We start from the raw sequence: 18759 nt of genomic DNA, 5'->3' as shown, positions 1-18759 counted from the left end.
TTCTGTTGTGCACATCTCACAGAACTTCATAACTTCATAATTAGATTTTTAGTTCATTTGATTTAATTCCTGTCTCAAGGAATTACTGTCAGTTGTGCTAGGTTTTAAATCAATCCCAGTTTATGATTAAACAAATATTATTTAATAAATAGTTCTCTAGGGAGTTGGTTCTATAATACTGCCAGAATGACCCTCAAATCCCAATAATATTGGGACTAAAACTCTATTGGTCATTTATTTTTCTACATAGACCCAAGGACAGGGTGAACAACCTAAAAAGAAACCTAAGTAAATTTCTTGCTTCTGTTTCTGTTTTTCTGATGTTTTTGGTTTGTTCCATTTTTACTGAGACTTAGTCTCACTCTATAGCCCAGGCTGGCCTGAACCTCACTATGTAGCCCATACTTCCCTCAAACGAATGGTATTCTCATCTTCTTACTTTAACTTCTCAAATACCGGACTTACAAAACTGGCCAAGTTTCTCATTTGAGGCATGTAAACATTTTTAAGGCCTCCTGTTTATGCTAATCTCTGCTAAATACCAATAGAAAGCAAAAGATAAAGATTTTCTTTCTGTGGAGTTTAGGAAACAATAGATAAATAAATATACAAGTTGGGCACTGTGCAACAGGCATTTGAAGACCACCGCCTGCCTACCTGCCCGCCCGCCTGCCTGCCTGCCTGCCTGTCTGTCTGTCTGTCTGTCTGTCTGTCTGTGTTATAGCCAGGATGTGGGAAAGAATAAGGTCCTGAGACATACGAACTGGAGAGAAATTACTGGAACAGTAAAGGGAGGAACAAAGTATGTGACACAATGAACAGCACAGGGAGGAACAAAGTATGTGGCACAATGTATTGCGGACCCCAAGGTTGGTATCTACTGCCACTCTGACAGTCTTTGGGTTACAAGATGACCATATGCAAAACAAGAGTAGCCCAGAAGCAGAACAGTCTGGTTGCTTTCTTTAGAATTCCTGCCATTAACAGGAAAACACGAGGGCTAAAGATAATTCTCTAGAGAAAACAACATCCATTTCTCATACATCACTTCTAAGGACTGCTTTGCTATCTCCTCAAGCACTGAACTAAAACTGTAGATGCTACACTAGCATTCAAGACAAGATTCCATTCTGGGTGAGAGGCCCAATGAGAATTAGAGACAAACCTATACAAATACAGTAAATTATTGGAAAACTGACTTGATATCAAAACTAAACAGAAGGTGGACATGGGACTTGGACACATAATCAGAGAAGAGGGAAGATAGAGGCAGAAGGATGGGTATTTCAGTGTCACTCTGGGCTAGATGAAATCCTGCCTCTTAACAAAACAACACATACGTCACAAATTGGGCAGGTTATATAGCTCAAGGGGCTGAGGGGAATGCTTGCTACACAAGCCTGGCAACTTGAGCTTGACTCCCCAGAACTCAAGTAGTAATAAAAGGAACGACTATAACAAAGTTGTCCTCTGGCCTCCATACACACATCAAGTATGCACACAATAATAACTTTTAAAATGTATTCCTGACACTTGCATCAGTTTCATGCATATCACACCAAGCATCAGTAGTTACATGTGTGCGAGAAGTTCCACAGCAATGCTAACATGAGCAGGAGACATAAAAACTAACTGGTATTTGCAAATATGTTCTGCAAGACCATATATTTACAGAATGTATCTTATTTACTTCTGCAGTGATACCTTCCACCTGCACCACCTACTTCACTCATAAAAATGAAGCTGCAAAGAGGCACATAGCAAATACCGCAAACTGCACAGCTGATTCTCACAGTTAGAAACAAACACATTCTTCAGACAAGAGTCCATAATAAATTTAAGAACAAGTAACATGTCTATGACGACCCTGAGTACAAGAGAAAGCCTCCATTCTAGAGCCAAAGCTATATGACAGACAATGCATTTGTTCAGAGACCTGTATTTACAAAACCCAAACAGTTAGTAAACAGGAAGAATCTAGCTACTGTTAACCCAGTAATCTCTATGACTATTTTTTTAGATTTATTTATTTATTTATTTATTTTATGTATACGAGTACACTGTCACTGTCTTCAGAAACACCAGAAGAAGGCATCAGATCCCATTGCAGATGATTGTGAGCCACCATGTGGTTGCTGGGAATTAAATTCAAAATCTCTGGAAGAGCAGTCAGTGCTCTTAACTGCTGAACCATCTCTCTAGCCCTTCAGCTAAGTCTTAACCCATCTATTGTTAAGTTATTACAACAGCACACATTAATTCATATACACATGAAGTTATTCCAGAGGATTGCTCATTGGGTACAGGGCTCTAGGTTTGGTCTCTGGCATACATACATAAAAATTAGTTGATATGTTGGGTAAAAATTATATCTTTACTCTATGCTTCTATTATCTAATAATTGAGTCCAAAATAGAACCTTGAAAGACTCCTTAACCACACTTTTCCAACATCTGGAGAAAGATTTCAAAAAAAAAAAAAAAGAAAGAAAGAAAGAAAGAAAAGAAAAGTTCTATGCAGGTTCATTGCCAACAATTTTGGCACTCTTACATTCAGGCACTATTAGCCAAAAGGAGGGGAAAGGGCATATAATTTTTCTATTGCAAAGGAGCATTCAGACTTAGATATCAAACAAGTACCTATAAATACAGGAACTAGCACTGCCATGGAAGCTGAAGGAAGGTTCAACCCCACTGGAATGCAATCCCCCACTAGGATGTCACATCATTTGGCAGGACTAGGCTAACAACCATTCCAAGGTTTGTGCTAACAGCACTTTAACCAAAAACTGGGGAGGGGGATTGGTTTCCTCTTTTACCCTTTAGACATGACATCACTTGGGCATTTTTTTCTAAATCAATTAAACATAATATACATGATGTTTAAAAACTGAGCCAAATACTTTGCTAACTAGCCCCATAGCCAAAAGAAACAAAGCTGAGATAGTTATAGGAAGACAGTTCAAAGTATAGGAAAGGGAGATGGGAGAAGAGAGGAGGAGTCGAAGACACTGAGGGAGAAGGGGAAGGGAGAAATGGAATGCTGATTCTTTTTAATAAGGACTGTACTGATCAGTGTGTTTTATATTTCCACTCGGAGACCCAAACAACAGCTGGAACTGCTTTTCAATGTGAGTAAAAGTAAGGTGTCAGCTCAGGATATACAGAACAAGTCTCTGATCACCTGCAATTTCTGACTTCCTGTCGTTTTTCCTTTGAAGGCATGGACAGCAGGCTAAGCAGCAAACAGCCCCGTGAAGAGTGTCCAAGAAAACCAGCTTACTTTTGTCATACTTTGACACTAAAGTCAAAGCATATCCATTTATCCTAAATTTTTTATAAGCTTTCAATAAATCATTACTGGCAAGCACAGCCTAGCCTCAAAGTACAACATGAAGTCTAGAATACTCTTTTCAGACTTACTGACTTATTTTTCCCTAAATGGACCACTCAGCACAGCAGTGACAAGGTGGGTACTTTCTCAATTCATTTACAGTGTTATCACTTTCTAAATCAGGTGACAAAATTTATAATCACCTTCTGCCACCTCATTTGCTGACAGATAAAATTCATGGTTTGAGAAGAATATTTTTTCTTGTTAAATGATATTCTAGGCCAACAGTAAGAACAGAGTAAAGTTCAGTTGACAACCTAAAACCATAAAATCAGAATGATGATCTATAATTTGGGTGGGGAGAAAGGGGGAGTGCACATGAGGAGAATGAGAACCTCAGAGGAGATTCTCTCCTTCTCTAAGATGAAAACAGAGCAACTGAGTTCAAACTTTTTGGTTTTTTGTTTTGTTTTGTTCGTTTGGGATGTGTGTGTGTGTGTGTGTGTGTGTGTGTGTGTGTGTGTGTGTGTGTGTGTGTCTGCATGTGAGAAAGAAACAGAGACAGAGAAAAACTGACACTAATAGTTGAAGCTGAAACTGTGGCAATTTCCCCAAAACAAATTCTAGTTGAAAGTAAAATGTTACTTGTTGAAACCTGAAAGAGAACCTTAAGGAGCATAACTCACAAATAACCTTGTTTTACAAGCAAAATGGTCGGGAGTTGTTGCTACCATGCACTTATTTCCAAGTAGTATGAAACACCTGAGTGTATGCTGAAGATCTCTCCTGGATCATGTGGCTCTAGTGTGATACACTGTCTGAGAAGGACTACAAACCCTCTGTGGGCACTGATAGGCAAACAGGACATTTAGTGGGAGGAAAAGAAAATACATTTCATATGAAGGAAGACAGGAGAGCACAGTGGGAACCCTTTCTCCTCCATTGGTCAGGCAGAGAGGTTTAGCCCTTAGAGATAAGAATGGTGCCATTGCCAATGGTCCCTGTAGACAGTAAACCACAGGAAACTCTCAGCACAGTGCCCAGTACATTGGCTCATTTATTGAAAGCTTTTTTGCCTGCATAAAAGTCATTGTACATATGTCTATGTTTTATATTCCTTCCTTGAACAACATGAGGGATGAGATGCCCGGGTCAGAAGTGTAAACCATAAGCCTAAACTCAGCTCTTTACTTAACCCATGGAAACAGGTATAATCTGTCAGATGACAATCTTTTTGTGAAATACTATTCCACAGAAACAGCAGCTAGAGGGGAAAAAGTGATATCTCATTCAGGCAGAATATTCATTTCAGAAGAGCTGCTGGTTAGTAGTTAATATTCTAAAGCAATGGGGACCACATTCATCCAAGTGAGAAGGTCAGCTGAGCTCGTCTCCATAACATTTCCACCTTTGAAATCTCTGACCTCTCTACACTAGAACTACCTCTGCCACACCACACAGCTCGTCTGTGAAAGGACAGTGTACTCCCCCTTTCCCAAACATGCCTGATCCTTAATGCACCATGCCCCATGCCTTTTTACCTTACCTCACTGTACAGTGGCCTTTTCTTTACCCTGAAATCCAACTCCATCCATCACCAACAGACCCAGTTTAAACTTCCAGGTCCACATTAGCTCTTCACTCATTCCGTAAAAACTCAAAATATTTGTTCTGTCTCTACCATGTCTTATTTGAGTCTAACAGCATTAATCTTGACTGTCTTAAAATTACTTTTTCTTGGACCTCAAATACCACAGCCTTGGTCTTCAAGACATGAGGTACACACATGTGCAGAGACGATCAGTTAATGAAGCTGGATCTGTAGCCACATTGGTGGAATCCGTCTCAACCAAAACTGGAGACAGGCCATTTTCTGGCAAAAGCACAAGCCAGGTTTCTGCTTCATTGACATCAACACTTCTGTGGCCAAGTTTCAGATATACAATGGCTCAGAACCCAGCCACAGGAACAATTCAGGTGTGTGCTGTGCCATACAGTGTTTCACAATCAATATGAAATAGTTTGAAAATATCAAGTTAAATCCAAGAAAGAAATTGTACTAGCATCAGGATTTTGTTCAAAGAGTTTGTATTTAATAATGGAGTATTTTTATTTTTATTTAATCAAGCTTTATGAGTTGTTAAAATTTCCTGAAATCTCATTTCTTCCAAATTTGACAAGGGATACTGGTAAGAGGTACTACCTAGAGATGGGACAGAGAAAACTGTTTTATATCAAAATGTGTTTGGTACAAAGATTTATTCATTAAGCAAAACTACCAGAATAAAACTCCAAAAAAACACCATATTTTCAAAAGAAGTTTGATATTAATAGAAATGCATTCACCTGCAAAGAGTCCAATTCTTAGAATGAGGAGCTATAATATATAACACAATGAATGCATCTGTGTACAAGGGAGCAGGGTGACACAAAGGTTACCATATTGTAACATGAAGAATGGTCGTAAGACCAGGCCACCATGCACTGTCAGCTCCCTCGGGTGTTTTCTCCAGTGACTTACAAGATGCTCCAGGCGGAAGCCTCATCATCAGTGTGTAAACTGAAGCTGCTCCAGAGGCAGCAGAAGGACAAGTAGCTCAGGTGGCATTGGAGCAGAAGAGAGCCGGGCAGGGAAGCCAGCCTGGTGGTGATGTAAGAGGTGGATAAAACCAGAATGAGACAGTGGAACAAGAAAGGACAAAGCAGAGACGACAATCAGAAATGAGATGGCAGAATGAGAGAGAGAAAGCAATAAGATGAAAACCAGAACTTGAAGGAGTGTTGAAAGCAAAGGAAGAAAGGGGAAAGGAAGAGGAAGTGAGAAAAAAATGTAAACAATCCTTAAGTATATGAAGAGTAACATGTAACACACAGCTGGGCTCCATCCAACTGCTGCTGACTCACAACAACTAAACTACTATTGATAAACATTGTTTAGAACCAATAATTATGAATGAATAAGTAAATGGCATTCAAGTAGCCACCATGTTGAGCCTCTGATGAAATTCAAGTATCCCCGTCCCTGGGTTTTCAATCTACTGAAGCACAACACCTTCAATAGTGATGGCGGCTTCCTAGTTACCTTTGAGCATGCCTGCCAGAAAGGCCAAGTCTCCTTGTCTCTCCAAACAATATTCCCATTGTGCCTACCATTATATTTTTTTGTGTTACATTCTAATTAAAAATGTAGTTAGGCAAGGTCTAACCTGAGCTAACTATGAAGCAGTTTGGGATAGTTCTGATGTCCCTGAGTCCTGCCTTCCAAGGTTTAGAGCATGAATTACTTCGAAAAATGAAACTGTGTTAGACAGTTGACAACATACACCTGCTACATAAAGAGACTTAAAAAAAAAAAACCTAAATTTTACTTCATAAATTAAATCTCTTTATGTAATTATAGTCAAATATTAGAAAGCATTTTTATTTGAGTATCAAGATGTTTATGGAACTTCTAAATCAAAACACATATTCCTCTGCCCATGTGTGAAGTTGACACACACTAGTAGGTTACATAGCCATTGGTCCATTGCAAACACTGGAAGGTGAGCTAGAACATTGTTCTTTCATTTCTGAATCAACTTTTGGCATTTGCTAACAAGGAAATCTGAAAGGTTTATTGGAGCCCTCACAGTCACACATTAAATTCATCAGCAGAACTGATGTTCATTACAGAGAGGGACGACATTCTCTTAATCATCTCATGACTAAAATTCAAGTCAAAGAAGTAAAAGTTCATAAAAACACAATCAAATGTGAAATGTCCTGGAAGCCACAGGCTCATAGGCTCCAACCTGACATTTGCAAACTGTGACCCAAACCCACAGTGATCTAAAATACTTATTATATGACATTGCCCTGCCAGGTGATGTCAGAAATACAGGAGGTTTTAGTAAGTCACAGAAAATAAGCAGCACTTGGGAATGAAGATCTTTACCACACCAGTCTGTATTCAGGTCATGGGTCTGAGAAAACAACCTTCAACAACTTGATTTAGGTATGACTTCCATCTTGTTAGCAGGAGGGTTAACTTCCTCACCAATGAGCTCTAAGTACATACAGTGCTTCCAAAGTTATAAAATTCCACTTAGTGAGTGACCACAGGTCTGAGTGAGCAACATGAGATTGGACACAGCATTGGTATAGGCATTGGAACAGGAGGTCAGTGCAGAGCCTCCTGCAGCAGCCTATCATTTCAGCAGGAGCTGTAAGACGAATCATTAGTAGAAAATGTGAAGTCGACATGACACATACCTAACCAAAGGAACATGGTTAGTAGCCCTTCGTTATAAAAACATGTCTTCCTAACACAAAAATACGTCTTGCTAAAACCTCACCCTGCACAGCACACACATGAACTACCTGTGGAAAGAGAGGGCAGCACAAACAGATTAGGAGCTATGGGGGGCTCCTTAGAAGCTGACACTGTAACGTGTAGCCTCTGCCCTGCAAGTGGTACTGTGGTCACTCTGTCCGCACCCATCAGAACTTACCTGCCAGAGACTACTTCACTGTGTTATTTGGCACAAGCTTCTCACCTTCTATGCTGAATCACAACGTAGCGCTTCGAAGAAGGGTTATGTAAAGAGAGAGAACACGACCAAAAGGACAGGCCATGAACGCCTACGACATTATTGGTTAGATTCATTGGAAAAGAAAGGGCCACGCTGGAAAGACACACAGATGTCCGCACAGGATCAGAAGAGGAGACATGACCCTGCCGTCCAAGGCACTTACCGAAGTGCAGAATGTCTTCCAGAGCGGGACACACTGTTGCCCACAGGGGAGGGCAGGTTGTTCCCTCTGTGCAGGTCCTCGATGGACCTGCTCCAGGGCTTTGATTTGTCCACTGTACTCTCCACGGTACTTTCCACACTTTCAAAGTCAAAACTAAAACAAGAAAGGAATGCTTCTCAAAACCGAGACACTAACTTTCAGACACAGACGTGGACAAACACGACCTGCTATTCCTTCACCACGTCCTTCACCGTAACCAGAGAAGTCTTTGCAGCCAAAGGAAATGCAAAGAAGAATGTCTGTGGTCTCAGTGTTAGTTTTGAGAATGTGAGGATTACAAACACTGGGTATGGCAAAAGAATCATTAACAACCAACAGCTAACACTGTATATTGTGTGCATCCTGCTGGCTTGCTTACCAATGACTGGCCCTGCCATGCTGGAAGAAGGAAAAGAAAGAGCTCTCACAGCTGTCTTCATTTTGCTTTAACAAGCAGATATGTTAGGCTTGTACTAATTCATTCCTACCCATCAATTTTTCACTGAGCGTTTTCTCCTAGTGTGTTAGCGAGTCCTTTTCCAACCATATGTGATGCATTACTAGTGCAGCTATGGACTGGCTTTGATTTTGGACTCTCTTCCCAATGCGGTGCTCTTTAAAGTGAGACTGTTGTTCCTCTGACATTTTTTGAGGTTATTACTCATGTTAACCATGTTGGAATAAGTGGCAAGTGGAGTTGCTCATTCTCGTGTAGCCTTAGGAACCAAGTCTTTAAACAAGCAGGCCTTTGTATCCCGTGCATTTCCTCCCTCACACAGTTAGTTACTCCGCTTTCTCCTAAGAACACTGCAGTGTTTCTAGCCTCAGTTCTGCCCGATCAGATGGCAGAATAAAGAGACAGCAGCTACAGTTAATATTCTCTAAAAGACTATAAAAGAGCAGGAAGAAAAATAATGTGTGCTGGAAATCATCGACAGCTGCTTATAAAGCATGGTTGTCAGAAGAAAACCAGCATCAGAATGGCCACGTAAAGACTGGGGATACACTCTAACTTTTACAGTTAGTCTCACAGCAAGGACGGGTGCACAGGGCCCGCACACGGGGCTGATCCCAGACTTTTTTGTCATACCTTTGGGCTCAGGAATAAGGTTGACGAGGAGAGAGGATTTATCTAGATGGGGTAGTCTAAGAAAACCTGGATATGGAGAGGACTTCAAGAAGCATACATATGACAAGCTCTCTCATGGTGTGAACATGTCACAAGTCACTCCTCCCTATATGCCCGGGACCAAAATGCAAGAAACATGCACTTTAGTGAACTGGTAGACACTTCTATTTCAGACAGAGTCAAAACCAGTTGTCTGAAACCAGTTCCATGGGTTGGGGAATTACTACTACCAGGGAACATCAGGAATTTTCAAAGTAAAACACAAATTACATAACTTATCATCTAAATGAAGCAAAAAAAAAACTAAAACCAATACACAAAGTGGTTAAAACTGATGTCCTCAAACAAAACCAAAGGTTCGAGTGCAGCTGACACAAATTCCGAGTGCTAGCATTTAGTTGGTTATTGCCTTGCCCTGTTAACTGCAGAATTCCTGCACAGCACCACAGACCTGCCCCTACTAGACGAACATGAGGCCATATTTCAGAAATCTAGCTTCCAAGCCCTCTTGTCAAGTAAATAAAGGACTCATAAATACAGCAAACAACTGTAATATGTTATTTATTTACTCCTAATTTTTCTTGGTCTGCCTTAAATGATATAAATATTTATCTAGATTTTATACTTTGTGTAAGAGGGAATATTTTTGTCATAATATATGATTCATCATAGAGATTATCAGATTCAAAGTAACAGAAATAGATGATAGAATTCCTAGTGTGTATGGCATATTCCATCTCAGAGAACAATTTCTTATAGTATTATCAGAGGTATCGAAATAGAAATGCACCATAGGAGATTTGGTTAAAAACCATGAAACTCTAAGAAAGAATAACTGTAACTTCTTCTTTACAAGCATTGGGAAGGGGTGAGAATCAGAGAAAAACACCCAGCCAGGGATTCAGACTCCTTGGAATGAGGAAAGATTAAAAACAAGTTGTTATTATTAAAAAGAAGAATGGAGGGTCTGGAGAGAAGACTCGGGGGTTAAGAGCAACTGATGCTCTCGCAGACGACTTGGTTTGGTTCCTAGCATCCATGGGACAAGTCACAAATGTCTGTACCTCTAGTTCCAAAAGATCCAATGCCCTCTTCTGTGCATGGTCATGGTCACATACAGGGAGTGCACATGCATGTGTGCAGGCGAATACCCACACACATAAAATCAAACTAAATAAGTCTGCCTTTGAAAAAGGAACCGGATGCATTCAGAAAGTGGAGGAGTGGAGGCAGGAAGATTACCACAGGTTTAAAGCTAGGACAGCCTCTCTTTAAAACAAGATTTAAAACAAAACAACAACAACAAAAATCACACAGCAAGGAAAAAAACAAACAGCTCCTGGGCTGGGGCATCTCTCTTGTCTAATTAAAAACACAGCATCGATACTTTCTCAGCAGGCACATGTGAGACGATCTGTAGGCTTTTCCTGATTAAAGGATAAATATTGAAAGGACAATGTCTGGGGCCAACTGCACACTTTGTAGTCCTGTTACAAAACATTCCACGAGCCATGAGTGTGGAGAACGATGGGGAACAATATGGCTGTGCAACTTAATTTTGTTCCAAGTTCTTTTCCTGCACGTGGCAGGAAACCAAAGGCTGCAAACACATAGACAGCGAAAGGGAGCAGCAGCTTTCCCTCCTCCAGGGCCGCTATGTTGGTGTTTACCCCTGCGTCCTTCTCTGCTCATTTGCTACACACACACAAATGCACCTCTATCATGCTGAGATCGAACCCATGAAGACATGGCAAGCAAAGGCTTTCCTACTGACCCACACCCCGGCTATATCACAGGGTCAGGTTGTGCACCACTGGTACAGCATGGGCTTAGCATGCACAAGGCCCTGCTTCAATCCCCAGCACACTGGAATTTAATAAAAAAGTGAAAGGGCACTCATTTTTTGCTATTTCCTTTGCCTACTCAGCAATATGTCACCTACCACTCTACAGTTCTACCACGTACAGTCATGTGACCCACACACTTAGGGCAGTCTTTTGCATTACAGCTAGAGCTCAGCAGGAAAGCCAAGTCCTGGGTTTGATCCCTAGCTTTAGACATAGGTCTGCAGGGTGACTTTTTTACTTACCTGTCTCGTTTCTACCTTGAAGGCATTTCTAATACCAGCTGTGTGATTGGTTTTAGCTACAGAATCAGAGAGAAATCTCTGTAAGCTCCACCCGCCCTCCTTGTGGGTTTCTGCCTTCAGCGAGGTATGTGATTTTACCACCAGGCTACACCTCACCCTGTGAAACTGACGTGCGAGCCAGCTACGTTTACTTACGTGACTGCGTACTGTGCGAAGGACAGATACTCCACAAGAACATCAAGGCCTTTGTTTTCCTCATTCAAAAACTCTCTGACCCACCTGGGGAAAGAAAAAAATGGTGACATTGATCACAGGTCTATAGAAAGGATACAGTGGATAGTATTCATTTTTTCCTCTCAAAACTTCCAAAGGCTCAACACAGAAGACTATTTTGCAGGAAGTAGGCACTTCTGGATAGGGTACGAAAACCATAGGTTATGCCAGGAGGTGGTATTGCACACCTTTAATTACAGCACTCAGGAGGCAGAGGCAGAAGGATCTCTGAGTTTGAGGCCAACCTGGTCTACAGAAGGAGTCAGGACAGCCAAGGTTCCACGGAGAAACCCTGTCTAAGAAGGAAGGAAGGAAGGAAGGAAGGAAGGAAGGAAGGAAGGGAGGAGGGAGGGAGGGGGAGGGAGGGAGGGAGGAGGGAGGGAGGAGGGAGGGGAGGGAGGGAGGGAGGGGAGGGAGGGAGGGAGGGGAGGAGGAAGAGAAAACATAGGTCACTGTATGAGAAATAAGGAGAAAAAAAAGCACTCCCATGTCAGCCTTTAATTTTTCCATCTGAAGACTTAAGACGACCTATATTTCAAAGAGGTTTCTAAGAAAAGGAATTCGTCTAAACGTACTTTTTTCAACTATAAATGATCCTTAGCCTTGTTGTTGAAAGAGCCAAGACTAGACAAAGAATAGGCAGACTGGGGACATGCTGCCACAGCCACTGCGATCCAGGCATGCCTCCAAACCCATGCTCAATCCTTCTTGGCATACCCAGCTGGAGAAACCACTAAACCACCAAAGAGAGGCCAATCTTACGGACTTCTGGAAATTCAATAGGGATAATGACTTGCTTAATTTTTTCCATGAGTATGAAAACCTTGAAAAGACTGCAGGTACCACAGACCATAATCGAGACTAACACATGACAAATACGTTTAAGGATCCTTCTTAAACCTTTTTATAGCTTGCATTTGAGTGTTGTGTAACAGTTCACCAAGAAGACACACATCTATTCCTGCCATACAGAGAGACTCCAAGAGACAAATACATCGGCCTCTTTAAGGCCTGGGGATAAAATTCTGTCACCTGATTTTACACGGTTCTTCCCACCCATTCCTCATCAGAGACTGTGCAGATAGCAGGGACTGTGGGGATATCAGAAGCCATCACTCAGTCAGTGTGAAACTCTCGGGTACAAAGCATGACTGCAGTCACTGGGACAACACAAGAGCCACGTGCACGCACTGCAACCCAGAGTACTCATGTCCCTCTGGGAACACCATGACAAAGGCTGCCTGGCTATGGGTGACCAGAGCTACTGTGGAAGCCATGCTTACTTAGCTAGGAAAACATTAGCAGAACAGTGGTCCCATGTGTCTGAAGAAGAACAGTACCTTGAGGTTTGTGGTACAAGAAGATCTTAAAAAACTTCAGGTCCCTTGTTTGTTTGATTGATTGATTGATTGATTGATTGGTTGGTTTCTTTTCTGGTCTTTACCTTTTCTCCCATCTCCTCTCTTTGGATCCTTCTAACTTGATGGTGCGGATTCAAGTATACAGGAAGTATCAGAGTCGGGAAGGTAAGAAACCGGACACCCTGACTTATATTCTTCCAAGTACTTCAGTCAGCCACCACAGAAGATGTGCATTTAACCATAGCTGTGTGTAAACATAACGTTTAAGAGGAGCCTAGAGTGGCAACATTGGCAAAGGAACCCCATCTGTTGGGTCTCACAGAGCAGCTTTGTTAGCAGACCTAAACACAGCTCACAGGGCTGTCTTCTGGTGGAGAGAGAAGTTTCTAGAACAGCCACACATATGCTGTCACCACTTTCACTTATAGATACTTTATTCACACACACACACACACACACACACACACACACACACACACACACTCCCCTATGCAACGAAGTCTCCAGGGACACTGGAAATTTTAAAATGATAGTCAGAAGCTTAGAAACGGTGAGCAAAAGCTATTTCTTATAACTGGCAGGGGGCTTGGGAAGGTCAGCGCTCCTGTGCTACGAGGTAATCAGGACCCTGTGCTCCCTCCTCTTCGCTTCTCCACCGCTCTGGCCCAGGGCTCTGACAGCACAAGGCAAACTGCTCCACAGAGATGGGTGTCTTTTTAACATGAAAAAGAACCAATAAGATCCAAGTGTTCCAGGACAGGCTCAGTTTCACATGTTCCATTTACTTGCTCATTAATGCAGGAGTTCAGAAAAACAGCCATTGAGGTTCCTTCTGCAGATACCTCCACAAAGAGCAGAGATGCCCCAGGACGCCCTGGGTACCCACCACCATACACCACTGGCACCACCATCTCATTTAGATAGCCACACCTGCCCAAGGAAGAAACTTGACCCAGACACGAGGAACAAGACTTCAACAAAGCAGGTAACAGCTATGGACGGCGGGTCTATAAATCTTTTGATTCGATGTGCTCATGTACGTGGTAGATTCTGATGCAGGAGCAAGTGAAATTTGCTTCTTTGCTTCAACATCCCAATAGATGGATGAGTGAAAGGCCCAGAAAGGTTCATTTTCAAAGGGAGAGAGGATCCCATAGCATATATCTTAAAGTAGCATGAGTTGCCCCTGTTTTAATGTCTCAAAGTAGATTCTAGTTCTAATGTTATAGAATCCTCCTTGGGTATTTAATGCCATTCCAATAAGCCTAAGTGATGTAGGAAACTGAGGCATTCACCACTGATCAGCTTGTCTCACGATGCTCTCTCACTTAACTAAATTATGCCATAGTAAGGGTATGGGTTATAAGAAAAGTTGGCCCCCTCTCCTTCCCATCCTCTGACTGGGAAATTCTGCATGGGGGAGAAGAGTCCAGAGTGATCATCTATAAACTAGACGGGGAAGGAAACAAAATGGGTAAACAAAATGGGTAAACAAAACAAAAAGAGCAGATGTTAACGCCATGTCTTAAATCTCAGGGATTGAAAGAAATATGGGGGCCAGAGACTTGGCTCAACAGGTAAAGACTCTGCCTCCAAGTCTGACAACCTGAGTTCAAACCCTGGGACCCGCACAGTGGAACCAACTGCTTTCCACGAGCTGTCTTCTGACTTCCACATATGCCCTGCTCCCACACGCGAATAGAAATAAGGGGGATGGGGACACATACTTTAAGCAATTTATTTAAGTAATTTATGTATCTGATCATACACTAGGCCTGGCACATCTGTAGAGCTCCATTCTCCTCTCGGAGCATGTTCTACGCTGTTTTATATGCTGCCAATAGGCAAACAGTTCAAATTGAGTGATTATAGGTTTGGGGAAACACAATTATTTCTGACTCTGACAGCATGTATTACTTCCTGAGTGCCTTGCAAATTCAAATGTGATTACCATATGTTGTAAATTTGAATTTAGGCAAATTCCAAATCAGACACTTGAAAGCTTAGAGAGACAGGGATAATGAGAAAAGGTTCTGGGGTGGGGGGGTGGGGGGACTGTAGCCAAAGAAGGGCTTTATGTGCAAACACAAACAAGTCAGTACTTTCTGTAATCATAGGCAGTGGCATTAGAAGAAATCACCTACCCGGCAGTTCCATGGAGTGAAGCTGGCAAACCTCTCCAGCTCACCCTCTCCACCACAGCCATTGCCCAGACATCTGACACACCTTGGCTTCTGCACACTCGTATTGCTTGCCAGGGCGATGTAATGGTACTCAGTTCTTTTCAAGAATATTTCAAGTAGTGTCAGGGGTTTGGATAAGTCATAATCCAATCCTTCTCCAGTGCTATAGCTCTTAACAGTAGTGAATGGAATTATTCCTAGCCAAAGTCTTATTTCAACATCCCTCAAAAAACTTAATTTTCTTTCTTGAAAGATGGTTCCATTTATAGAGTTTTACGCTTGTGGGAAACTCAGAACAAACCCTTCACATGAAAAAGCTACAGCTGAGACTGTCACCTCAGCAAAGCCCACTCTCTAACCTTGAACTCCAAGCATGTGCCAAGAATAATTTTTTTTTCAGGACAAATGGATTCTAAGTGTAATTTCGGCTTTTAATTTCTGGAAATCATGATCTCCTAACACTCAGGTCACTTTGGGTAAACAAGACCACGTTCTACACATGGACTTCCTTAGGGCGATGTTATAAACTGTTGGCGAGTCTTTCCTAGATATTCTCCTCAGCAAGTGTAGGAAGCAATAGCTGTTAGATGTTGAGTCTCCTGCATGAGATCCAGGGACTTCATTCCCATGAGCTAAGCACTACTGCTTTCATTTAGTAAGTCAGAGGCTACTCCGGCTCACATAGTAAGAGCAGGGAGCTTGTGTAATTTAAATTTCTCAAAGGTCAAATTAATAGAAGGGGTCACAGCAAAGGCCTGCACTAAGACCTCTTCATCAGACAAACAGGTGCCCAATTACCTTTCTACTATCTTATCCAGAGCACACATGCGTGCGTGCATACAAGAAACATGACCCATGGATCGTAGCATACAAAAATTCCTCATGGTAGCCACTGATAATTTTCATCAATTAGTAATTCTTCAGAATTTGTTCTTATCAAATGAGGTCAAAGACACTAAGTTGAGAGAATGAAGAGACGGGTTCAGGCTTGAATGTCAACACAGACAAGAGAAGTCGAAATTTCCTCCAGTGTGAGCTTGTGCAGGAATTGTTTCATCTAGACAGTGCATCCCACGAATTCCTCCACATCTACAGCCACTTTTCTAGGGGTTTCACATAAATAGGAGGGAAAGGAGAACCCAGCTGGTGAGGAAGGAAGGAGGAGACATCTTCCCGCATGCCTATCGAGTCGCCCCAACTGCTCAGACTGCACAGGCTCTTCTGGTCCTCCAACTTTGTATCGGAAATGACCATGGCGCTCTAGAACTTGATAGTCAATTTCACATTATCTCAACAATGCTTGGAAATCTGCTGTCGATTATTCCACTACATTCAGTTGAGAGCTGCCCAGGAATAGAGTTGGGCCATATCAAATGGAATCTAATTCCTCATTCATAATAGCAGAAGCCACTGAATTTCCTCAGTGCAGGTATCCAATTGAATTAAACAACCACTACCTTCATCCCAAGACAGACAAGCTTTACTGCTCTGAGCCCTGAATGCCTTAGCTCTTTCAGAAGGGTCTGCTAGGAAAAACAATTTGGGAAAAAGACCAGAGTGTCTTTGAGCCAAAGCACTGGCCTTATAGCTGTGGACTTCCTGTAGTTCACCCGACCATCTTTGTTCCTCCATTCTTTAGCCTTAAAAATGAGAGATTAGACTATTTCTCCCAGTTTGAAAGTCAAGGTTTCATTATTTGTTTTTTTCTGTGGTCCATTTTCGGAGACAACAAGAATCAATTAATGTTATGGAGAGTTGGTTCTCAATGGGCATTCTACATCAAAGGCTCCCCGTGTGACCCTGCATGATCATCTCCATACTTAAAACATCTAACTGGCTTTTATCAATCAAACTAAAGTAGAAGTAAATTGCTATTCATGTCACCCATCTATTTTACAGAATACTCAGTACCACCATAGAATAATACTGGCATATAATTTCAGTTCAACATTTCTGCAAAAAAATGTCAAAGGAGAACATTGGAAAAGATATTGAACCCTGTAGTCTTCATTCTTCTCTCACAGTAAACGCACAAAGCCAAAAGCCAAAAAATATGTTACCCAATGTTCTACTGTGCTTTGCACATGTCTATATTCCGAATACTTGAGAGATTAACAGTACAATTGCCCAGCATCTGAAGACAGCCTGGCCACATAGTGACGTTGAGGCTAAGTAGAGAAAGACTTGTCTACAAAGCAAGAATATAAAACACATGATCTGGTGTCACACAGCCTTGGCAATAAACCACCTAACGACCAAGTACTATGTATTATGCTATCCCAGGAATAAGGGGAAATGTAGTAGCCCTTGCCTGAGGAAAAGCAACTATGAGGTTGTATGAAAGGAACAGTCAGAAATGCTTAGTGAAGTAATTCCATGAACTTCATTGTCCCTCTATGGAATACTTCACAGTCTCATCAAGTGTTTGCCATGAAAGAGACACAAGCAATGTCTCAAATGCTTCAAAGTAGGGTTAGACAGCAGCACTCTAGCTTCCATTCTTTTGTGAATGGAAAGAGATTAAAGAAAGAAAACCAGCAGAAGACTGAGATAGTTCAAGGATCTCAGTTTATACTCATTTTTGAGCATTTCCCAGTGGCCAGAGCTGTCATATATATGAAGCCAAGCACTTGTCACGAACTGTCCGTGCTTACTTCATCCAAACAAGTAAACACAGACTTGCTATAAATCCCCAAGTCAAGAGCGCCCCATTCTGCTTCCACTGATTCTCAGTTAGTGATCAGAGGACTAAGGAAGACTTCCCGCATATGAACTTTGGTCCTTCAGTAAATACAGAAGCTCAGTACCTAGGTATAATTCAGTCACTTTCTAACACAAAATGTTAGTGCTATACCGCATTATGGAAACATACTTACCCAATGTGGTTGGTTCTTAATGAAATTTCCAGTTCTCTTAGCACTTGCGTAGACTCTTGAACACGCCTTCTGAATTTCTATAATTCAACAAAATATGACCTTAGTACCTGGTGCTACTTAATTTATAATAAATTTAATTTGATATGAAAAGATATTTTATTCTAATGTATAATCATCATGTTTCCTTTGTTTGATTTAAAAGCGCACAAATCTTGGTCACGAAAAGTAGCTTAGAAGAAAGGAGACTTACTTCACGTAATATCCTAAAGGATTATTTTCCCTATCCTACATATACTATTACTACGAAGAAGAAGAAGAAGAAGAAGGAGGAGGAGGAGGAGGAGGAGGAGGAGAATAATGACCATTATGCCTATTGTTTAGGAAAACTTCCTCCAGTTTCATTGATTCATCAGCATAAAACACATGCATACCCATGGCAATGTATTGAAATGAAAGAGTAAATGGTAAAAACAATAAAAAGATGTGTCTACGATGGTCTGAGTGCATAGGAAACCAAACATGATTTCAAGAGTGTTCTTGCCCAAGGAGTCACTTATGAACTCAGTCATGAAGCTCAACAGAGACTTGGTGGCCAGGGTTCTCATTAAAGGCTGATCTCATTGGCAGACTGCCTCACTCAGGCAACAGTTCCAGACTCCTGCAATAAATCAGGTCTTCAGTATAAACTGCTGTTTTCATACATTATTTAGGCACAGAGAGCTGCTTTTATAGAGCGTACAAA

General features: G+C 41.5%; 1 protein-coding gene across 2 annotated transcripts in view; it reads right to left on the bottom strand.

Annotated features, from left to right (window-relative positions):
- Positions 1 to 18759, bottom strand: part of Fmnl2 (formin like 2) — a 267830-nt gene that overhangs the window by 69050 nt on the left and 180021 nt on the right. For both annotated transcript variants that reach the window (XM_032903289.1, XM_032903288.1), the window contains exons 4-6: positions 18018 to 18094; positions 11520 to 11603; positions 8068 to 8220 (exon numbers count right to left, since the gene is read on the bottom strand). In XM_032903289.1, coding sequence (XP_032759180.1) covers positions 8068 to 8220; positions 11520 to 11603; positions 18018 to 18094 — 314 coding nt within the window. The remainder of the gene's footprint in view (positions 1 to 8067; positions 8221 to 11519; positions 11604 to 18017; positions 18095 to 18759) is intronic.

Source organism: Rattus rattus, chromosome 5 (assembly GCF_011064425.1).
Source record: "Rattus rattus isolate New Zealand chromosome 5, Rrattus_CSIRO_v1, whole genome shotgun sequence".
In the NCBI taxonomy this organism is placed as follows: Eukaryota; Metazoa; Chordata; class Mammalia; order Rodentia; family Muridae; genus Rattus; species Rattus rattus.
The sequence above is the reverse complement of the archived record's forward strand: the minus strand, read 5'-3'. Positions and strand labels throughout refer to the sequence as shown.